The sequence below is a fragment of the Chrysochloris asiatica genome, unplaced genomic scaffold (assembly GCF_000296735.1).
Source record: "Chrysochloris asiatica unplaced genomic scaffold, ChrAsi1.0 scaffold00202, whole genome shotgun sequence".
Lineage (NCBI taxonomy): Eukaryota > Metazoa > Chordata > Mammalia > Afrosoricida > Chrysochloridae > Chrysochloris > Chrysochloris asiatica.
In genome coordinates, this window is record NW_006408720.1 from 5203457 (window position 1) to 5229197 (window position 25741).

General features: G+C 34.9%; 1 protein-coding gene across 3 annotated transcripts in view; it reads left to right on the forward strand.

Annotated features, from left to right (window-relative positions):
• Nucleotides 1–25741, forward strand: part of FSTL5 (follistatin-like 5) — a 1065399-nt gene that overhangs the window by 344672 nt on the left and 694986 nt on the right. For all 3 annotated transcript variants that reach the window (XM_006872516.1, XM_006872517.1, XM_006872518.1), the window contains exon 3: nt 1240–1488. In XM_006872516.1, the coding sequence (XP_006872578.1) occupies nt 1240–1488 (249 nt within the window). The remainder of the gene's footprint in view (nt 1–1239; nt 1489–25741) is intronic.

A 25741-nucleotide genomic window follows, 5' to 3' on the forward strand; every position in this document is an offset into this window, starting at 1 on the left:
ACATATATATATTATAAGGAGCTCTGGTAGTGTAGTGTTTACAAACAAATCAGGCTACTAATCTCAAGGTTGGCAGTTCAAAACTATCGGCTGTTCCGTGGGAGAAAGATGAGGCTCCTAGAAACACTATACAGGGTCACTATTAGTTGTAATAGACTCAAGGGCACTTAACAACTACAACATAGTATTTTGTATTATATTATATTACATTAGTGTCATTAATAATATATGTATATTTCATAGAAGGAAATATCATCTGTAAATGCTGAAAAACTTTTGACTAGAAAAGTGTAATGCAGTTAGTGGTCTCTGAAAAGATAGATTAATCTTTATTTTACAATATTCCCAAATAAAAATATATTCACATTCGTGTTCATTTTGCCAATCTTTTTAGATTTCTAGATAAAGTGATGCTCAAAGGAGAAATGCCCAATTTACTGTGGAAAACTAAATGAAATGGCATCGTTTAGTTCTTTCTTAGCTCAAGACCACTGGATCTATGTTTTCTTATGTAATTTCGCATAGTTATATTCAACAAGTGATCAAAAGAGCTAAATTTTCATGATTTGATCTTTTGTCATGAAACGCATAAGTAATTACCAAGTGGTAATGGTGAAAACAAGAATGGGTCAGCATTCAGAACCTACCAAGATCTTTTCAGGACACATTTATTCACTGTATTTTCTTCCTTTAATTTTGTGCCTAATATTTTTACAAGCCGTACATTATTCCCAAAATCTGTTAGTATAAGATTTGATGTTTATTATATACTTAACATTTGTCACAGAAAACTCAAAGTTCTCTGTATGGATTGTTTTAAGTAATAATTAGTAGAATTCTAAAGATGTTGAATAGAATTAACCCCACATTAAAGATGTGGCAATCTGGCACACAGAAGTAATTTCCAAAGACAAAGGCTAGCAAGAAGTAGAATAAGGACTTGAACTCAAGCCATCTAATTCTGGAGGCATTAACTGTAAATACCACATTATTCTTTAGGCCTAAAGTGAGATAAGTGGACTCAAGGTAATGAGAGGAAAAGGGAGGAAATTCTGAATGAATACATTTTTGAAAACGTTAATAGAGATTCTGAAACAAGCCCCGCAACCAGTGAAAATAACCACCGAAACTGAATCATACTATAATTATCTCAGTTTTTGTGTGTGTGTGTCTGATATTCTGAAAAGCACATATTATTTGGACATATGATTTAAAATTATTTCTATTCTTTATTGTCAGGATTTCTGATTCAGGATGGCCCTTTGGGATCTTGTGAAAATAAGTACTGTGGTTTGGGAAGACACTGTGTTATCAACAGAGAGATGGGGCAAGCAGAATGTACCTGCATGGAGTTTTGCAAACGGCACTACAAACCTGTATGTGGATCTGATGGACAATTTTATGAAAATCACTGTGAAGTACACAGAGCAGCCTGCTTGAAAAAACAGAAGATCACCATTGTTCACAATGAAGACTGCTTCTTTAGAGGTAAGTAAAGAGTGACATTTAAGTGTCATTCTCCTCCATTTCTTTTCTTTTCTCAACTAGTGCCTTTAAATTTAAACTCTAGCATGATTTTATATCTGCAAGTGTCTAGAAAATAAAGAAAAAAATTGGGCATAATTATACCAATAAATAGCAAGTAGATAGCAATTTGCATGATTATAATTTGGTCGTTCAGTTATAAGAATAAAGCTGGCCAAAATATGACTCAAAATTTACTATAGCTTGCAGCATTGTACCATATGGCTTACCAATCATGGCCATTATCCTAGGGATACAGAGTGGCCAATTTCATCTAAAGGCCAAATCTACCAGGTGAAAAGCACCTGGAATGGAACTGAGGGACTAGGGAATGCCAGGTCCTGCTGTGATAGCATCGCATTTCTTCCTGATTAAAAATGGTGATTTCAGTTTGTACCACTTAATTCAAATTATATGTAACCCATAAATATCCATTGAAATAACTATGATGAACCCATGCTAAAGTCAATTAGTGAATCTGAGACAAAAAGAGTTTAAAAATTTAAAGAATAGACATTTACTTTTGTAGTCTGAAAACATGGGTTGTTGTTTATGTGAAAGTATTGCTGAATTTAATGTAATATCCTTAATTTGGTATATTATCTTAACATGCTATGTAAATGAATCATTGAGCAGTTCTAGCATCATTTGCATATTTATAGAATTACATATTTTTTATTATTGCTTTGGAGGATATATTCTTGTTAATAGTCCTGACTAGCCCTGAAATTCTAATGTGCAAATATATATATAAACTTTATCATTCTAGTAGGCCAAGACCAACCTGATTTGTAATACTTGTCTTCATGCTTAAATGTCTCAGAATGTTCCAGAAATATGTTTATACTTCAAAATATATTTGACATTATCATTCTTAAAGTTTTGGCTGAAATATAATGTTATTTCCCTTCATTTCTTGACTTATTAATGTAGATTAAAGGTTAAAAAATTATTTGTAAACCTGATAAAGTATTATTTTTAAGGGGAGAAAAAAGTGTGTATTTTTTTTCAAGGTGCAAGGTTGTAGTTACATAGTGATTAGAAGGCCTTTCACATAATTGGAGAAAAATGATCAGCGTGTATAATTGCCTTATTATAGTGTATTATGTAACTTTAAATACATGTAAGACAATTTTATGTGAAAGGATAGCTATTATTTTACTTAAATATTTAGTTTACTCTTCAATTATATTTATTTTACAAGTAGGTAAAATTGGTCCTACTGACACTGTTCTTTGAAATTCACAGAACGACATTTCTTTTCCCATTTGATTTAAGGTTGTAGAATGGAAATATTCCACTGAATCTCACAAGTACATGATAAAGAAAACTATGTAAATAATATGTAAATAAATAATTAAAAATACATTAATTTTGAATCATATTCTACAACTGAGGTTTTGTGAACCAAACGTTAAGTAACTTACTATGTGCAACTCTATATTGTTAATATATATGTGGGGGAAAAATGTGATGTATTTAATATTCCACTTTGTAGCCAGATGTATAGGCAAAATGCAAACTAAATAAATCAACGTAGAGATACATATTGTCTGCCCTATATGGTTACATCATAAAACAATAGTCTAAAATATTAAATTTTTCCTTCCTACTTATAAAAATAATATTTATTGTAACCATTTTATAAATGGAGTCCTGGTATGGAGCTGTGGGTTAATGTGCTGGACTGCAAAGTCTTTTGACCCACAGGATCGGCTTGAGACAAAAACAGTTTTATAAATACTTTCTCATACTACATAGAATTAAATTTCCATTTATCTTTCTGATTTATTCATTTAGAATTTGTGAATTTCTTCAAAATTTGTGCATCTGCTGTTTGATTGTTTTGCCTAACATACATCTTCCTTATAATATGATTTTATTTCAGCATGGGAAGTAAACAGCAGAACTGAACAAAAAATTACCTATCTTATTAGCGTGTATTTTGCTATGCTTTGTATGTAAAAGATTCTGTATAGCAGAGTCACTGTAATTATTATTATGGCAAAAAATCCATTTTTGTGAATTAATTTTTCTGTGTAATTTTGGCAGGTTGTACTGTTTCCAATGCTAGTCCTTGTTACTGTTTTGGTTAAGTTCCATCAAGTAGGTTCTAACTTAAGAGCAACCTTGTATAGAATTTTTAAGGAATGACTGGTGGGTTTGAACTACCAACCTTACGGTTAACCGTCTAGTCTTGTTCTGTTATTAATTGTCACTGAGTTGATTTTGACTCTCTATAGGGTTTCAGAGGAACAGCTGGTGGGTTTGAACTGCCGACCTTGCATTTCAAACTGACCTTATGGCACACTGCTTACACTACAGCTCCACTACAGGACTCCAGTGTTTTTTCTACAGCACCAAAGATAGTAAATTCAGGAACTCCAAAGAGTTGATATTTATTTATATATAAAATCAAACAAAAATGCAGTATCAATGTAATGCAAACACATTTGCTAATTTTAGATCTAGCAAAAGGCGATGATGGCAATATTAAAACTGGGATCAATAAAATAAAACCCATAGGCCAAATAAACGCACAGCCTATTTTTATAAAATGAAATCTTTTTGGAATACAGCCACTCTCACTTGGTTAGGTATTGTCTTTGTGTACTTTTGCACTACAAAGGCAGAATTGAGTATTTGCAACAGAGTTCGTATGACCCATTAGACCTAAAATCTTTTAATCTGGTCTTTATAGAAATTTTGCGGATGCCTTTCTTAGAAGAATATTGATGACTATGGGTTGGAACAAGCTTGATGGCACTTAACAAAAACAACAAATTTATCTTAAATGCATTATCAAATCCTTATACACATACACACATAAACACACATATGTTGTTGTTAAGTGTCGTTGAGTCTACTCTGACCCATAGCAACCCTGTATAGGGTTTCCGAGGAGCAGCTGGTGAGCTTGAACTGCCAACCTTGCAGTTCAAAAGGTTTTGCAGTCTGCCACATTAACCTACAGGACTCCAAACACACATACATACACACACAAAACAAATGAATACTTGTAAAGTTGGGGACATTTGAATAATATTGCTGATTCTTTCCATATCAATGGTAATGTATCATAGGTTTGCAAAATGTTACCATGGGGATAAACTAAATAAATGGTACATGAGAGTCTTATGTATAATTTTTTTAAAACTGCATATTAATCAGAAGTACATTCAATGGCAATTAAATGAAAATCAGAATTTACTAATAACTTTTAGTTATTTATGATTTCTGATATTATGGATTGCTGTTGTTGTTAAGTGCCAACAAGTTGGTTCTGACCCACATCAACCCCGATAAGGTTTCCGAGGAAAGGCTGGTGTGTTTGAACCACCGACCTTGCAATTCAAAATGACCTTGTAGTCTCTTGCATTATCCTGCAGTACCACATTAGGACTCTATAAATAAATTGTACAAAATACCTATGAATACGATTATTTTTCTAATATATTTCTATTATCAGATTTTTATAATGAGATAACTAGTTATAAAAAATATAGAAAGTAGTAGCATTTATTTGACAGCAAATATTTTATTATGGTACTTAATGTTGCCAAGTTGTTCTGACTTATAGTGGCCCTGTGTAGGGTTACAAACTGATGCAGTCCTGGAGATGCTCATTCATCTATGCCACAAAATGTGTAAGACAGCAACCTGGCCAACTGATTGGAAGAGATTCATATTTGCACCCATTCCAAAGAGGAGTCATCCATTAGAATGAAGAAATCATTGGAAAATATTATTAATATTACATGTGAAAAAATTTTGCTGAAGATAATTAAAAAACAGTTACAAGAGTACATCAGTGGAGAACTGCCAGAAATTCAAGTCAGATTCAGAAGAAGACATACAAATATTGATGATATCAGCTGAAAGAAGAGAATACCAGAAAGATGTTTACTTGTACTTTATTGACTATGTGAAAGCTTTCTACTATGTGGATCATGAAAAACTATAGATAACATTGAGAAGAATGTATATTCCAGAATACCTAATTGTATTTATGAGGAACGAGATGATACTGAATGGCTTTTTATTAATAATTTCCACATGAATATTTCACAAAATTTAAAAACAATCTTGTTCTTTGTGACATTTTTTGAAAAATCAATAATGCTTTTATCACAGTTTATGGCCAGTAGAATAGAAAAAGAATTAATGATTGGCTTTTATTCCTTAATTTCCATACCTGTACATATTTAATTTTAATAATTTCCTAGACATGAAAGTATGAGGTTGCACATGTTTTCCATTAAGTTCTAATTTTATAGTGTAATATTAGAAGCCTGATATTGCTACAGAATTTCATTTTCCAGATTATAAACTAATTTATAATTTTACATAAGGTTTAAGAAAAAGTATTTAAATTGAGTTTGGAAATACATATAATAGCTTATGTTTGTTTACCCTCTTCTACTATGATTGCAATTAGAGATGAAACTTACTGCAATTCCACTCTGGGGACAAAAGGAGGAGAACTGTAAAGGTGATAAAATGTAGATTACTTAATATATTTAGTATTTTCTATCAAATTATTTTTTGGTGTCTCTTAGAGAAATTAAATTTTACTTTTATGTACTCGGATAGTCATAAGTTTGTTTTATGCATTTTGTTTTAGTTTAAAATTTAAAACAAATACTTTAGTTTAATATTATATTTAATATATGCTATGGATATATTCAGAGTCCCAGTGTGGCACTGTAGGCTAATACGTCAGACTGCAAAGTTTTTTGAACTGCAATGTTGGTGGTTCAAGCTCACCTGTTGCTCCTTGGAAACCCTATACAGGGTCACTATGGGTCGGAATCGACTCGACAGCACTTAATAACAACAGCATGGATATATATGGAGTCCTGGTGTGGTGCTATAGGTTAATGTGCTGAACCACAAAGTCGGTTTAAACCTCAAGTTCGGTGGTTCAAGCTCGCCAGTTGCTCCTTGGCAACCTAATATAGGGTGGCTGTGGGTCGGAACCAACTCGACGGCACTTAACAACAACAACAACATGGATATATACACAGTCTGCTTATTATTGATTCTGAACACAATATTCAGTATTAACTGATTAAAAAGAGACCAATTTATTAGTACAAATAATTTTTCTAGAAGTTACAAAACACAGAAAAGTGAAGAACACTTTTTTATGACTAGTGGTGGTTAGGGTGTTATGTGCCCTGGAATCAAGTGTGACTCATAGGGATCCTGCACAGGGTTTTTGAGGCTGTAAATCTTTACAGGAGTAGAAAGCATCATCTTTCTCCGGTGGAACAGCTTGTAGTTTTGAACTGCTGAATGTGAGAGTAGCAGCCCAATTTTATAACCACTAAGCTACGCAGAGTGACTATCACATTTTAATCTAGTTAATATTCCCTTTTTTGTATTTCTTTGAAAAACAAGAAGATGAGAAATATCTATTACTTTTCCTTGGCTTAAAATAAAATGTTCTAGAAAATGCAATTGGAATTACTTCTATATTAGTTTGATTTATATTTCACTTTTAAAACTCTTTCTGAGAAGCACCCACAGTGATTTCAGAAGCAGTTGATAATGTATTTTTGATAGACATTTTAAAAGGAATGGTAAATGTTTAAAGTTTTACATGTTGCTATCATTTAGATACTTATGTGAAAAAAAAATATTTGGAGGATTTCATAATAAATAAAGGAGATTAGAAATATCCAGAAAAATGAAAAAGTCATGGATAATTAGCAATATTGATTATTTGATGTTAGTTAAAAAAATCAAAACCACTTTTTGCCATTGTTTTATTTTGGAAGCTTCCATGGTGTTATGATACTGGAAGCTATGATATGAAAGCAGCATGTAAGAAATCAAACAATTTATTGTACTGGGTAGATTTGCTGCAAAAGACCTTATGAAAATGTTAGAAAAAAAAAAAAAAGAGAGAGAGAGAGAGAAAAAATGGAAGTATGTTACCTTGAGGACTAAGGTACACCTGTCCCAAGCCATATTATTTTGAATTATGTTGAAGCTGGACAATGAAAAGGAATATAAAATAATAGTTAATGTCTTTCCATTGTGGTTTTGGCAAAACATGTTGAATATGCCATGGACTGCCAGAGATTGAACAGATCTGCATTGGAATAAGTAGTCAGAATGTTCTTTAGAAGTGGGGAAGGCAACACTTGACTTACATTCTTTGGATATTGTACCAAGAAGGATATTGTCCTTGGAGAAGGACATCATGCTTGGAGAAGTAGAGTGTCAGTAAAAATGGTAGACTGTCAAAAATATGGATTGGGGAAGAGGCGGGGCTTAATGGCAGATTAGGGAGATGTGCGGTGCAAAGCTCTACCAGCAACAACACAGAATACCGGATGAAGCAAGTTCAGGGGATGGTCCCAGAACTCTGAACTACATACAAAGGAATATTTAGAAAATTCGAAGGATTGCAACCAGTGGAATTTGTAACAGAGGCAAGAAGTGTTGCTTTCTGAACAGTGGCACCCAGCCGGCTCCTGGAGTGGCCATCTTGGGCGTGACAGAGCCAGAGAAGGGTCAGAGAAGTGCTTCAATTGCATACTTCTGACAATCGTTGGAGATAAAGCTGTGGACATTCTATTTTTTCCCCTTTTCTCTGTTCTTTGTTCTCTCACTGTGGTGTGCCTCCACTCTGGTGACTAGACAGGGTTTCTGGGTGAGTAGACAACCACCACCCGCAAGCAAGTTCTACTACACATGAACACAGATCTGCTGAGCAAAGATTTCTGGGTCCAGAAATGCAGAAGTGGAAATAGTCACCTGGAACTGCTTAAAACAGAACCGTCTCCCAAAACGACCCAAGCTGGCTGAGAAAGGGACATTAAAGTCAAACTCATATTTTGCTACAATTTTTTCTTTTCTTTTCATTTCTTTGCTTTTATGTGATTAAAGACTGTAATACCAAACTGTTTTTTTGCTCTTGTTATTTTGTTTTTGGTTCCTCTTTACCTTCAGGGGGCTCTTTATCTCCCTACATTACCTAAGAAGAGAAAGCAACTGTGGTCATATAGCCAAGTTGCAAACTCACAATGTAAAATCCCACCATCCAGGCAAGAACCAATCTCCAAAAGGAGTATGAGAAAAATAAGTAAGAAGTCAGGAAAGAGATGCAGAAACCATCAAATAAGATAGATATTCATTGAAAACAATTCAATATTTGCAAAAAGAGGTCCAAATGATTAATGATAAAATATAAGAAAGGGGAAAGAAGTAGAATAGATAAGATGGAAGCCAGAAGAGCAACCTGGAAGGCAAATCTCTTGATACTGCTAAGATAGAAGAACAAGCAGAAAAAAGGATAAAAAAAAAATCTGAAGAATGTCTAACATACATGTTGGACAGCATGGAGGAATAACTTAAGAATTATTGGCATTCCAGAACGAGAAGAATCACACAAGTCCACAGCAGAGACAGTTGAAGAGCTGCTGGAAGAAAATTTTCCTAACATCCTGAAAAACAAAAAGACAAGCATTTAAGAAGTTCAGTAAATCCCAGGAAGGATAGATCCCAAATAAAAATCTTCAAGACATATCATAATCAAGCTCTCCAAAATCAAAGACAAGTATAGAATCATGGAAGCAACTAGGGAAAGAGAAGTTACCTACAAAGACAAGCAGATCAGATTAAGCTCTGATTTCCAAGGAGAAACCATACAGGCAAGAAGGCAATGAAGAGACATATATAAAACCCTGAAAGGAAAAAGAAACAGCCAACCAAGAATTGTCTACCCAGCAAAGTTGTCAATCAAATACAAGGGTGTAATAAAAACATTCCAGGATAAACACAAGCTAAGGAATTTTGCCAAAACCAACCAAGCACTTCAAAACATCCTAAAAGGAGTTCTTTGGACTGAGAGCCAACAAGAACAGACAACAACCAGAGATCGACATGAGTGGCAGTACCACCTGGAACTAATCATCAAATGGGAGCAGCCAGAACAGAACAAACTATAAGAATGAATTAAGAGGAAACTATGAGGTCAGTTTATGATCTAAACAATTGCAATGTGAAACAAGATAAAAATATAGGAATCCAGGTGGTGAGAAGGTCAGGTAGATTGCAGGATAAAATAGAGTGTTCTAAATGGTGGAAGGAAAAATTTAATAGAATATAGGGTAACTGCAAAGAAAATTATTACTTCACAGCATATCAAGAAAATTAATAGACATTAGAATTATGAAGAATCTGACAAGAAAGAATACAAAAACACAAACCCAGTACCAGAAAACATGCATAACAAAGAAACCAGCAGCACCACACAACCCAAAAGGCAAAAACCATAATGACAGCAATTAATTCATACCTATCAATAATTACACTGAATATAAATGGATTAAATGTACCAGTTAAGAGACGGAGAGTGGTAAATGGATAAGAAAACAAGATCCTTCAATATGCTGTCTGCAAGAAACACACCTTACACACAAGGACAAAAACAGACTAAAAGTTAAAGGTTGGAAAAAAATATATCAAGCCAATTGCAATCAAAAGCCAGCAGAAGTGGCAATACTAATCTCTGATAAAATAAACTTTAAGATAAAAAGGAGCATAGTAGATAAAGATGGACATTATCTCATGATTAAAGGGTAAAATTTATTTATTTATATTTATTTTATTGAAGAGAAAAAGTATAGTATTAAACATCTTGACATCAATATTATCACAGTTTGATTTTTATCTAATTTATGGCTATTAGGACAGTTACAACGTAATACTATTTGTTGTTATTGCTAAGTATCATAGAGGCTGTTCTAACTCATAACAACCTTGTATTGGATTTTCTGAGGAGCAACTGGTAGATTTGAACCACAAACCTTGAGGTTAGCAGTCCAGTGCTTATCCTACCTTTGTTACTATTTGTTTTTGTTATTGTTAGGTTCTGTCAATTGGGTTCCAAATCATAGAGACCCTGTATAGGGTTTCCGAGAAGCAGGTGGGTTTGAACTGCTGACCTTGTAGTTAGCATTCCAGGGCCTATCCAACAGTGTCACACCAGAATTTCAGGTACTATTTGTTGTTGTTAAGTGCTGTCGAGTCAATTCCAACCCACAGCAACCCTGTATAGGGTTTCCAAGGAGCAGCTGGTGAGCTTGAACCGCCGACCTTGCAGTTCAGACGACTTTGCAGTCTGGTGCATTAACCCACAGAGCCACAACAGGACTCCACATCAGGTACTATTTAGTAGCACATAAAAATTTAAGGCAGCTCAACCACATTAGGTTCAAGGAAATCAACAGCCATGCCTGGTAATGTACTGGCTTCATTACAGCAGTACTGAGAAGTCATCCTCACTAATTCTTTCACTTAATGTTAGAGACTGAATCAGTCTTTATGCCAGTACCATTCTGAACATTGTTTGGTGAATGAAGGAGATTGGATTGTTGCTATATAGTGATTCTATTATGTTGAATGAAAGAGATAATAGCAAGTAAACAAATAATTATTTTGGTAAATTTAATAGTACTGAATGTTACAAAAATAGCTGGATAAAGAGGGTAGGAAGATGATCAGAAAAAAATCTCTTGGAGTTGAGGATTTTGAACAGAGATCTTAATTTGAAACAGGAAGAAGTCATATCTCTAAGAAATGAGTTACAGATAAGGGATATTGTATATATGTAGTTTCTAGAAAAATAAAGAATGTGAGGTATTTGAGAAATAGCATATAGACATTGGTGGCCTAGCAGAATAAGCTACAGAAAAGTTGTTGAATTTGAGGTAGGAAGTACAAAAATGAGCTAGAACACATAGACTAATGTAAGCCATGATAAATAATCTGAATTTTATTCTAGAGACCATAGGAAGGTAATGAAGAGTTTATTGAAGTAAATAATAGGGGTTTGAGCAGAGAAATGTACAGGTTTACAAAAATTTAATAAAAGATCAATCTGGCTAAAATGGAGAGATTAGAATTTATTAATACAAAGGTGCAAAGTAGAAGTAGAGAGATCAGTTTGGAACCTACTGTAGTTGCCCTAAATAAATACAATGGTGGGGTGGATCAAGATAGTATGGTGGTGGTGGTGGTGGTGGTGGTGTGCCGTGGAGTCGATTCCGACTCATAGCGACCCTGTACAGGGTTTCCTAGGCTTTAAATCTTTACGGGAGCAGAAAGCCTCATCTTTCTTCCACGGAACAGCTGGTAGTTTCGAACTGCTGACCTTGAAGTTCACAGCCCGATTCGTAACCACTACGCTACCAGAGCTCCTCCAAGATAGTATAAGTGCAAGTAATAAAAAGTGTGCAAACTGCTAGTGGTCTGACAAAAATTGCTAGTGAATTGAATATGGAATTTATGGGCATTAAATAATTCAACCAAATAAACAGTATTTTTATGAATCCATTGATAAAAGTGGAGAACACTAAGAAGTGAATGACTGGAGTCCTGGTATGGTGCTGTAGGATAAATACTAGACTGGTAGCCACTGGTCAGTGTTTCAAACCCACTACCTGCTCCTTGGATACCCTATACAGGGTCATGTGAGTCAGAAACGAAGAAATGATACTTAATGACAACAATATATGTACATAAATATGCACACACATATACACACCCAGATACTCCTCAGAACATAGGCTCGTGATCTGCTGCCAAAATGTCATAACACTGAAAACCCTATAGAACAGTTCTGCTTGATACATATGTGCTGACAAGAATCAACTCAATGGCAACTAAATAAGAAAAAGAGTGTTTGGATGGCACAAATTTTTAAGTGCTCTACTGCAAACTTAACAATTGGCTATTTGAATCCACACAGGAATTATTCCAAAGACATACCTGGTAATTTACTTCCTTGCAAACTCTGTGGAGTAATTCTACTCTGCACACATGGGTTCACTGTGGGTCAGAATTGAGCCAACTGTAACTAAAAACAGCAATATGGGACTATAATATAGTAATATTGACAATAATCATTGTGTTAAGTTGTATTTTTGATCTATGTAATGAGTTTATTTGGTAAAGCTAATGATTTTAACATTTGGAAGAGATCAAACATTTCCTACCTAATATGAATACATTAAAAAATATCTAATTTTCTTGCTGTATATTTTAATCAATGTATCTGCCAATCACTGGGATATGACTTAGGCAATTTGGATGTTTCCAGGGTTATTGGCATTTATTTCATTTAAATCACTTCTTTTTTAAACTAAAAAACAAGAAAGTGCTGTTAAAAAATGAGAAAGATGCATGAGCATCTTTATGACTCTAATTGAGCATTAGTGTAATTAATTGAAACTAACAACATTACAGATGTCTGATTAATCTTATAAATGTTCAAAATGCTACAGGATTTACAGAAAGACTTCAGGAAATAATTCTTATAAATTTCCTACAGAAATAAATATATACTCCACAGATAGTTACACATAATAGATAGATAGAGAGATAGATAGAGAGATAGATAGATAGATAGATAGATAGATAGATAGATAGATAGATAGATAGATAGATAGATAAGTATGTAGATGTTCTTTTTGTTACATGCCTTTGAGTCACTTATAGTGACCTACTTATAGTGACCCTGTATGCTAGTGGACTTGAACGACCAACCTTGTGATTCACAGGCCAGTGTTGATCCTACAGTGCCACACCAGTAGTTAAGATAGATAGAGACACAAATTAGACATAGATATAGACACAGTATTTGGTGGACTTTAATAAAGTTGAATATTATCAGTAGAAAAAATATTTCAGAAGTTCTCATTTTAATTTTATCTATCTGGACATTGCAATTCTTCTGCTTCTATACAAGCCTAGGATATTAAAGATATAAAAGAGCTCTAGATTAGAAACACACACAGGCAATTTTGTGAATGATTAAAGCCCTTAATTTCATGTAGGTTTCCCCACATTTACTTACCTTCAATACAGATATATTAGTGTGAAATAAGTATGTAAGGCAATGGAACTACATATTGTTTAATTTTCCTTTGAAAACTACTGCTTTGGCCCACATCAGTTGCACTTTTAATGAAATATAAAAGACTGTGTAGGTGTGGATGGGTGTGTTTTCCAGTATTCAGAATAATAACTATGGCATTTAGCTATGATGGCAATCTACAAAACATAAGGGTGGTATTTGAGGGTTTAATTAAATTCATGTCAAAATTACTTTCAAATCCTGAAGAAAAAAAATATGCCTGAATAATACAGCACATGTTTTGGCATTTAAAGATTTTAACAAGTGGAAACATTTACATGACACATTGGCACATCCCCAAAGCTTAAAAATAGCTAGTATATGACACAGCAACAGCTTTTTTCATTAATTCCATAGTAAACATGCACAGTGACTCTATATAAATGTGTCATTGTTGCGTCTACGTCTACTGGAAGCAACAGACAGGGAAGCAAGTTTCGTTTGAATATATCTATTGATCTATTTCAGAAACATTATACAACACCCTTTCTATGTAAACCTCTTTGTGCTGACATCAGAAAATACTCTAAATAGATAGATAAGTAGTGACAGAGACATGATCTTACAAGCAATAATGATCTGAAGGTTGTTATATTTGAAGTCATGCCATTTTAAATATTTTGAAAATTCATTTTCAGATACAGAAAATAGTTTGTTATTCAGAGTCAAACCTTCTGTTTTCATCCTACCTTCTTCCCTCTGTCCCTGGCACACACACTTACATATATACACATACACACACACATGCTTAAACAGACCATTCCATTGCTGGCTGGGCTTTGATGTCATGGCCTTGACAGGCCTGTGTTTCTTTTCTTTGGCTTTGGGAAGAGGCCAAAGCAGTGATACCATTCACAAATCAGTCCCCTGACCATATTGATTAGAAAAACTAGGTAGAGTCAAACTGATGAGTGCACAATATTAGTCTATGTTTAAATTTATTTCCAATCAGATTAGAATGAATGGAACAATGAAAATATTATTATTTCATTTCTTTATTCTCTTTTTACCAAACACTTACCATAAATCTTATTCTGCTGCCATTTAGTATTTATGAATACTGGTGAAGTTTCTTAGCCAGCAGTGATGGTAATGATATTATTTAGTTACCATTAGTAGGAGCTCTGGTAGCGTAGTGGTTACGAATCGGGCTGCGAACCTTAAGGTCAGCGGTTCGAAACTACCAGCTGCTCCGCGGGAGAAAGATGAGGCTTTCTACTCCCGTAAGGATTTACACCCTCGGAAACCCTGTACAGGGTCGCTATGGGTCGGAACCGACTCGACGGCACTTAACAACAACAACAACATTAGTATCATTATTATTACCAAGCAACAATCAAATAATTTTATAATTACTTGTTTTATTTGGGATATTTCTTTTTCTTAGGACTCTCAAGTTCCTTTTTCATTCTTCTATTTCTAAACAGTCTTTTCATGATCATTTAGAAGTTTGGTAATTTAACTCTTAGAGTCTCAAAAGGAGCTCAAGTAAGCATAGTTAACATGCAGTACTCATATCTGTTTATTTTTTATGTGAACTTAATAGGACAGTTATTCCTGAAATTTCATTTAATGTTTGGCTATGTATTGTTGTTATTAAATGCTGCTGAGTTGGTTCTGACTTGAACCACCTTGCAGTACAAATCGACCTAGAGACCTAGTACTTTATCCTACAGAGCCATACCAGGACTCCTTGGTTATACACAGCAATTATGAATTGCTTATCAAACTTCGTTGAAAAACACTTTCTTCTAGATGTTGTGGGAAATTACAAAACATTCCTGTCAGTCTTTATCAGACAGAACATGCCTCTCCCCTTTATCTTATTCTGGAAATGTCTAAAGACCACAGGAGTTTAGTTCCAAAAAATTTAGTATTTATGTTAGTTCTCACAAATGCAGTTTTCTTGTTGGATACTCATCTCAACAGACACAATGGATGCCTGTCCACTTGCTATAGGCATTGCACTTTTGGCTTATACATAAATGTGCCCATCACAAAATTTCTGTGTTGAAGTCTAAATTCAGATTTCATATGTCAAAATCATAGGCAGTTCCCAAGTGATATCAAGATGAAGTCACATATTGGGTCAAAAGAATCCAGTTCACACAAATCTATACACTTCTATATACTTCTTTATTTAGTATCAGCATCGATGGACTTAAGCATGGCAACAGTAGTGAGGTTGGCCCAGGATTGGGCAGTGTTTCGTTCTGTTGTGCATAAGGTTGCTATGGGTTGGTACCGACTTGATGGCACCTAATAACAACAGCAACAACTGTGAATAGACTCAGCCAGCACTCTCTGGTCTAATTCATGATATTTCTCTTTGACTATGAATGACTATGAATGGAACATTTATAATCTTCTTCTTATTTACTAGCAGGTCCTGAGAGTTTTCACATCAACTGAAGAAACAACCTTTTGTTTTTTCTTTCCTTTCTTAATCCACACTTATTGAAACATTTTGCTTATTGTGTACTTCCAAAATAAGGTGGCTCCCTGCTTTATAGTCATTTAAGGTAATTCATTTAATTACAAGGTCATTCTTCCATGAATATGGAAAGCCTCAAAGGGATAAAAATGTGTCTGTTATTATTCTTAAGTGCCATCAAGTCAGTTCTGATTCAAAGGGACCCTTATATGGTTTCTGAGAAGAAGCTTGTGGGTTTGAACTGCAGATGTTGCTTGGATCAACCATCAGCATTCATGAAACCAGCAGTCAAGAGATCAAAGAACATTTTGCATTAGGCAACTCAGCTACACAAGACTCTTCAAAGTATTGAAGAGCAAAGATGTCAGTTTGAGAATTAAGGTGCACCTGACCCAGGTCTTAATATTTTCAATAACCTCATACGTATTTTAAAATTGGACAGTGCATAAAGAAGACAATATAAGACTTGATGCATTTGAGTTATATTGTTGTTGTTGTTGTTAGGTGCCATCGAGTTAGTACCAACTCATAGCGACCTTAGGTACAGCAGAACGAAACCCTGCACAATCCTGGGCCAACCTTAATAATGTCATATAGTGTTTCAGAGACTGTAAACCTTTTTGAGAGCAGAAAGCATCATCTTTCTGCAGTGGAGCTGGTGGGTTTGAACTGATGAACTTGTGGTTAACAATCCAGTGCCTACACTATAGAGTCACCAGTGTTTGTCACACCATAAGTGCCATTGAGTCAGCTCTTACTCATAACGACCCTGTATAGGGTTTCCAGGAGTGGTTGGTGGATCAGAACTTCTGACCTTGTGGTTCAAACCAACACTGCGGTCATCAAGCACTTATCCTATAGCAACATGTCAAGACTCCATCATCACATATAGGGCTATTTTAATATATTTCAGGATATTCATAGAAGATACATTTTTCTCATACTTCCCCCTGCTTCCCCCTCCATAAACATACATTCCCTGTTTTTTCTTTAGTCTAATAATACAGTATCTGTTACCACTATAACTTGGAATGTTTCTTTGTGTTAGATTCACCTTATTGAAACAAAGCCTGAAGAAGATAAAAGACAGGCCTAGTGAAATACAGCCCTGGTGCTGTAAGATAAGCACTGGACAGCAAGATCAGTTTAAACCACAAGGCCAGTGGTTCAAACTCAGCAGTCACTCCTTAGAAACCCTATACAGGTTTGCTATGAGTTGGATCTGACAGACAGCCCATAACAGCAATAATAACAGTGAAATACAGTAAAAGTCTGGTTGAGTAGGGACAAGCTGTTTTTCACTTTCATTTAATCAGTGATTGATCTATTTATTTAATGTTATAGGCTATAAAAAGATAAATATGCTTTTACAAAATAATCTGTAGTCTTTTTTCCTACAATTAAAACAACAACCAGATGTTCAGTGATCCCCAGTGAAAGACTAATGTCTAATTTTGTGGAAAGAAACAATGTGACTTCTATGCTTAAGTGACTCAAGGTTTGGCTATGGCTAAAATAAATAAATCAGGATAATATGCATAAAAATTATTCAATATCAATATTTTCCTTAAAAAAACACACTGTATTTAAATTGAATTAGAGGTAGAGAAAAAAAGTGTATTCTTATGTAATCACACTTGAAAAAATGAATGAAAAAAATTCATTATTACTTTTTAACAAGAAAAAGTAATGTTTTATAATGGGGTCCTTGTGTGGCGCTGTGGGCTAATGCATCAGACTGCAAAGTGATTTGAACTGCAGTGTTGGTGGTTCAAGCTCACCTTGGAAACCCTATACAGGGTTGCTGTGGGTTGGAATTGACTCAATAGCACTCAACAACAACAACAAAGAAAAGATTATAGATAGATAGATAGATAGATAGATAGATAGATAGATATAGATATCTTAGAAGGAAATTAAAATTTTATTTGAACAGAGCATTTGGAGGCTAGTCTCATCAGTGTTGTTAAGTACCATCAAGTCAATTCCAACTCATATCAACCCTATATAGGGTTTACAAGGATTGACTTGTGGATTTGAACCACCAAAATTGTGGTTAGCAATCCAGTGCTTATCCTACAGTGCCACACCAGTACTCCAGTTTCATCAACAGTGTTTTTTTTTTTTTGATTTTGTTAAAAATTGTATCACATAAAATGAACAGAATAATTAGTGTAAGACATGGCAACATGATCATGAACTACATGGAGGGAAAAAAGTAATAACTTGAAATTGGATATCCTGTGGGAATGTTGTTGTTGTTAAGTGCTGTCAAGACAGTTCTGACCCATAGTGATCCTGTATAGAGTTTTCAAGGAGCAGCTGGTGAGCTTTAACCACTGACCTTGCACTTCAAAAGGCTTTACAGTCTGTTGCATTAGCTCACAAAGTCACACCAGGACTGGTGGGAATAGCACCTATTAAATACTACAAGGGGAAAAAAAAAAAAAAAAGTTTTATATAACCTACCTTCAACTTTCCTGCTGATGTGAGAATTTAAATTTAGTAATTAATTAGACCCAGTCTTTCAAACATATAAAATTATGAAAACCCTAATACTTATATGCAAGGAAGAAAAATGTAAGATAGCTGATAGAGCAATCAAGGATAACGTCTATCCGCAAAATATTTTTTAGGAAATTATAAAAGAAAAAAAACATTTCATCCATTAATTCTCACATTGACTACAGAGACATAAATTTAATAAAGATAACAAAGGGAAAATCACTGGCAAATTCAAGATTATCTTTGTTGTTTCTGTTATTTAAATTTAGATGTCATCCTTTGTCTGACAATTTAAAACATTAAGTGTTAAAAACAAACAAAAATCTCTCTTACCACAACTTTAGCAAGCAACAAAAGATAGTTGGACTAGAGTTTATTGTATATAAAATCTTATCTGTGAGAATAATCATCTTCACTTAGAGAACTTTAATGAATAAACATTTTTTACATTAGATATATTATTATTATTAGGTGCCATAGAGTTAATTTTGACACATAGTAACCCTACCAGTATCTCACATAGTAAACTGTCCTTAGAGATTTCCCACCAAAATTTCTCTCTCAGTTTGTTGTAATGTGGTAGCTTGCGTGTTGTTGTGATACTGAAAGCTACGTAACCGATATTTTAAATACCAGCATAGTCACCCATGGTGGACAGGTTTCAGTGGTGCTTCCAGACTAAGACAGCAAAGATAAAGGGAAGGCGGACAGCTTCTCAATGGTTAGCCACTGAAAACCTAATCAATAACAGTAGAATAATGTCTAGTATTGTTGTTGCTGTTGTTATGTGCCATGGAGTCGATTCCGACTCATAGCGACCCTGTACAGGGTTTCCAAGGCTGTGAATCTTTACGGGAGCAGAACGTCTCATCTTTCTCCCACGGAACCACTGGTAGTTTTGAACTGCTGACCTTGCGGCTCGCAGCCCTATTCGTAACCACTTCACTACCAGAGCTCCTTAACGTTTAGTATAGGGTTGGAAAATGAGCCCCTCAGGTTGGAAGGCCCTCAAAATATGATTGGAAAAGAACTGCCTCTTCAAAATACAATTGATGATCATGATACACACTGATCAAAGCTTCTGTACCTTAACTGACTGATAAGGTACGGTACAAAATTAGAAGAAACAGCTGCAAACATCCATTAAAATACCAGAATGGGAATGTATGAAGTATGAATCTAGGAAAACTGGAAGTCGTCGAAACAAAATGGAACTTATAAAGTTTGATGTCCTAGGCATTAGTGTACTGAAATGGAACTGGGATTGGCCATTTTGAATCAGATAATCATATAGTTTACTATTCCAGGAATGATAAATAGAAGATAAATAGAAGATAAATGGTATTACATGCATTGTCATAAAGAACATTTCAAAAGTTGGAAGCAAAGAGAATGGACAGGTAGCTGGAAAATATGGACTTAATGATAGAAATGATGCTGGAGATTGCATGATAGAATTTTGCAAGCTCTGGTAGCATAGTGGTTTCAAATCGGGCTGCGAACCTCAGGGTCAGCAGTTTGAAACTATCAGCTGTTCCGGGGGAGAAAGATGAGGCTTTCTGCTCCCGTAAAGATTTACAAGCTCGGAAACCCTGTACAGGGTCGCTATGAGTCAGAACCGACTACACGGCACATAACAACAACAACAACAATGACTTATTTATTGTAAATACATTTTCTTTTCAACAACCTAAAAGGAGACTAAACATGTCGACTTCACCAGATGGGACATACAGGGATCAAACTGAATATTCCTTTGTAAAGAGACAATGGAGAAGCTCATGATCAAAACCAAAACATAGCCAGGGGCGAACTATGGAACAGACAATCAATTGTTCATATGAAAGTTTAGATTGGAATTAAAGAAAATTAAACAAGTACTGGAGAGCCAAACAATGACCTTGAGTATATTACTCCTGAATTTAGAAACCATCTCAAGAGCAGATTTTATACATTAAACACCAGTGACTGAAGAACAGAGGAATTGTGGAATGACATCAAGAACATCATTGATGAAGAGAGCAAAAGGTCATTAAAGAGACAGGTAAGAAAGAAAAGACCAAAATGGATTTTAGAAGAGACTGAAACTTGCTCTTGAAAGTAGGTAAGCTAAAGTAAATGGAAGAAATGATGAAGTAAAAGAGCTGAGCAGAGAATTTCAAAGGTCAGATCTAGAAAATAAAGTATTATAATGAACTGTGCAAAGACCTGAGTCAGAAAACTAAAAGGAAAGAACATGCTCAGTATTTTTCAACTACAAAGAACTGAAGAAAAATCAAGTCTCATTTGCAATACTGAAGTATTCTATGGACAAAATATTGAATGATGCAGGAAGCCTCAAAAGAAGATGGAAAAAATATACACAACAATTGTACCAAAAAGAATTGATCAATGTTCAGTCACTTCAAGGTGTACCATATGACCATATGACCAATAACTTATGGTATTGTAGGAAGAAATCCAAGCTGCACTAAAGGCATTGGTGAAAGACAAGACTCTAGGGAATTGGCAGAATCCAAATGGAACTGTTTCAACAAACTGACACCAACAACTCTGCCAAGAACTGTGCCAAGAACTTTGGAAGACAGCAACCTGGCCAACTAATCAGAAGAGATCCATATTTATACCCATCCCAAAGAAATACAACCTGCAAAACTCATAGAACAATTTCATTTAATATTATATGCATGTAAAATTAAGACACTGCAAAAATGGTCGCTGCTGTGCGTCAATGTAGAGCTGTCCAAAATTCAAAGTGGATTCAGATGAGCTTATGGAATAAGAATATCAATGGTGAAGTCAAATGAACCTTGAGTGAAAACAGGATACCAGAAAGATGTTTACTTGTGTTTTACTGACTGTACAAAGGTATTTGACTTTGGGTTGCAACAAATTATGTATAACATTAAGAAAACTTTATTGTGCTCAGGTGGAACCTGTATTTAGAGCAAGAGGCATTTGTTCAAAGTGAACAAGGGGATATTGAATGGAGTAACATCAGGGAACGAGTGCTTTAGGGTTGTATTCCTTATCCATGTTTATTCTATCTGTATATCAAGGTTAAACAGTATATCTAGGTAAGAAAATATACAAGAAGAAATACCATTGAAAATATTCCAAATGTTATTCGTCTTTATTTTGGGTTTAATTTACACAAATCCATATTCTTGTATTTTCCTGGAATGATTTTATTTTTAAAAGAAAAATAAAATCATCTTATTCCTCTTCTCTAAACAAGCAAAATTTTAGATGTTAATTTTATTGGATTTCCTTTGAAGGTAACATTTCATTTTTCCCTAGCTGCTTTCAGGATTCTTTCCATGTCCTTAATTTTGGAGTGTTTAATTACGATATGTCTTGTTGGTTTTCTTTTGGGGTCTATCCTGCCTGGAGTTTGTTCAGCTTCTTGGAAGCTTATCTTCTTGCCTTTCAAGATGTTAGGGAAAAATGTATTTTAATACCCAAATAAAACCTAGGCTCTTAGTCACAACCTGAAGTTCTTCATGCGATCTGGGCAATTTCTATGTCTTTGACCATACTATGTTCTCAGTCTTGTTGGCCATCATGGCGTTGTCATTATTCTTAACCACAGCCATCTCATGCCTGCCTTAGGGTCTTTATTATCCCTTTTTTTTTTTTTAAACTCCTTGGAAAGTTCTACCCCAGACCCTCACATAACTAAATCCCACACTTGATTCTCTGTCCATGGCTCCTTCTCATTGACCTCCCTACATGAAATCCATTTTTAAGACTTTTCTTCAAACTACATTTTTTTTTTTTTGAGTAAATTTATTCCTTCGATATTTTTGGTAGACTATCCTATCAAAATATAATTTCACAAGCACATGGACGCTGTTTCTTTTGAAGACAATTCATGCTAAGTAACAGATTTAAGGAAATAGCTCAGTAAATATATTATAAATGAATGAATGAATTGGTGAATGAGTAGATGTTTTCAATTATCCATTTAAATCTTTTAAAGTACTACACTGTAAGTGATTTAGTAAGCAATTATACATTGTAAATAAATGGTTGAGATTACTAGAGTTAAATTAAGTATTATACATAATAAAAAATGCATTCCTCAATTATGTTGAACTATTGGTATAATTCCTTACAATTAAGAGTTGGTAAGGTTTCAAGTTGTACACTGACACCTTCTATAATGATTTATTGCCCACATACTGCAACTGTTCTTAAGGTTTTTTCTTTAGTTCTTCCTTGGTAACCTAATTATTAGCCATTCCCTTTGTCATCCTTCCTGTTTTTAGCGCTTCATTTATTATGTTAGTATGTGAGTTTCTGTTTGTAATTCTCTGTCTTCTTCCTAACATGTCAGTTTAGCTACTGTTTAAAACAAAGGCTATCTAAGGTTTTCCTAATCACATTTTCTTCCAGTCCTGAGATCAGAAGTTCAGTGTTGCTGGGGTTATCATTTACTAAATGCATAATCTGTTATATCAGGATTGATTCTTCACAAATGGCTGGCTACATTTAGAGGACAAATGTACTTTGCTTGTCCTATTTACTCACCAACACAGGAGGAGACTTCAAAATGTCATGGAAAATTTTCATGATCTCAGAATCTCATTTTTCCATGAATCTTTTATTTCTACATTTGTTTTTTTCTTTTTATGGTAAATTGTTTACAAAGTCCCACGATCTTTTTGAAACCTTCTGATATATGATGTTTTTTCTGTTTTGTTTTGTTTTTTCTTTCTTTCTTTCTTTTTTATCTCCTGGGAATAATATTCTGTGAAATCAAAAATGTTAATTTATTTTCATCACTTTATCTTCATAACCTACAAAAGCATCTGATACATAGTTGATGGTCAATATAAAACCACTAGCTTAGAAATTATTGGATTTTTAATGAACTAGATACACAATTATTTAGATTTTTATTAATAATGCTTTCACTGGAATTAGTATGTGACTGGTGGCATAAATACAAAAAGGTATAATTCTTTCAGGTTTATGATATTTTAAATGATTGGTGTTATCAGCTTAAGCAGCTGCATCCTTATTTAATACACACTCCATTTTATATATTATTGTTGTTGTTGTTATATGCTGTGGAGTCGGTTCCGACTCATAGCGACCCTGTACAGGTTTACTGAGGCTGTAAATCTTTATGGAAGCAGGAAGCCTCATCTTTCTACCGCAGAGCAGTTGGTAGTTTTGAACTGCTGACCTTGAGGTTTGCAGCCTGATTTGTAACCACTACGCTACCAGAGCTCCTTATTTTATATAATATAATCATTAATATTTAGTGAGAAGTGAAAACTAATCCTTAATACTATATAAAACAGAATTGAAAATATGAACTATTCCCATTGCAATAAGCTGTTTCAATAGTATATTTGATTTGGCTAGGGAGAGCTGGGAAACATCTCTCAGCATTAAATTTAAAACTTCCATTTAAATCATTAATATACTCCTGCAAGTGCAATTAAGGATATCATTAGCCAATAACCAACCATGTCACAGACATTTTAAGAAATAAGAAAATACTATTAGTCTGAAGCATTGGAATTTGCCATTATTGAATAATTCTGACATACGAAAAAACAATGCTGTATATTGGAAAAGAAGAGGTAATTTATCAGTTTTACTATAGATAGAGGAACAATGAAGTTAGAGGGGGAAAATGTGTTTATGGGACCCTTGACAGTAATATTGAAAGTTGAACATCTCTATGAGGTTCTGAGAACATATCAAGCTCAGGGTAAACTGACATTTGATAGATTCAATACCTAAATATATACTGATGGTGATGTAGGATAAGAAGTGGATGGCTAATTGCAATGTTGTCAGTTCAAACCCATCAACAACTCCTTGGAAAAACTATACAAGGTTACTGTGAATCAGAACTGACTCAACAGCATTTAACAACAACAAAAATGTATTCATGGCATATTCCCATGCCTGTGTTGGTGGAGAAGGCAGCCGTTACTCTCTTCTAATTCAGATGGCTGTCTTGTTCCATTTGTAAAGCTCAATGTAGACTTGAGTCTTAATGTGGCACTGTAGGATAAGCACTGGACTGGTGTTAACTTCAAGTTCAGTGGTTTAAACCCACCCGCTGCTCCTCAGAAAACCTGGATAGGGTCACAATGAATAAAAACTCACTTGGTGGCACTTAACAACATGGGCTGAAGTCTAATAAAGAAAAATGAAAAGGCATATTTAGGAAAGAAAGCTGTAATTATGCTCTCCTATGCTTTGGGAACTCCTGATGTGGCACTATGGGTTAATGCATCAGACTGCAAAGCCATTTGAACTGCAAGGTCCACAGTTCAGGCTCACCAACTGCTCCTCGGAAACCCTATACAGGGTCACTATGGGTCGGAATCGACTCCAAGGCACTTAACAACAATGTGCTTTGGGGAGGAGTCCTGGTGTGATGCTGTGGGTTAATGCACTGAACTTCAAAGTCAGTTTGAACTACAAGGTCGGTGGTTCAAGCTCACCAACAGTTCCACAGAAACCCTATACAGGGTAGCTATGAGTTGGGAAGGAGCTCTGGTAATGTAGTGTTTACAAGTCAGGCTGCTAACCTCAAGGTCAGCAGTTAGAAACTACAAGCAGTTCTGTGGGAGAGAGATAAGGCTTTCTGCCCCTGTAAAGATTTACAGCCTCAGAAATCCCATAAAGTATCTCTGTGAGTTGGAACTGACTCCATGGCACATAACCACTACCACAACCAAAGATGTACAGCCTTGAAAACCATTTACAGGGTCACTATGAGCCAGAACCTACTCCATATCACACCATCACCACCAACATCACCATGCTTTCGGAATAAAAGCACACTCTGTTGTCAGTTTGTCATATTGTGGTGCCTGTGAAACTGAAAGCTGTGCCATTAGTATTTTAAATACCAGCAGGGTCATTCATGATGGACTGGTTCCCGCAGAGGTTCCAGATTAACACAGACTAGGAAGAAAGACAGGACAGACCACTTAAGACTGGTTAGCCCCTGAAAACATTATGAGTAGCAGCAAAACACTGTCAGATAGAGTGTTGTTGTTGTTAGGTGCCACCGAGTCAATACCAAATCATAGCAACCTCATGCACAGCAGAACTAAATACTACCTGATCCTGGGCCAACCTCAATATCATTGTCATGCTTAAGCCAACTGATGCTGTCACTTTGCCAATCCATCTCATTGGGGGTCTTCCACCCTACTAAATATGATATCCTTCTCCAGCGACTGGTCCCTCTTGACAAACTGTCCAATGTATGAGAGATGAAGTTTGACCATCTTGGCCTCCAAGAAGCACTCTGGCTGCACTTCTTCCAACACAGATCTGTTGGTTCTTTTGGCAGCCCATGGGACTTT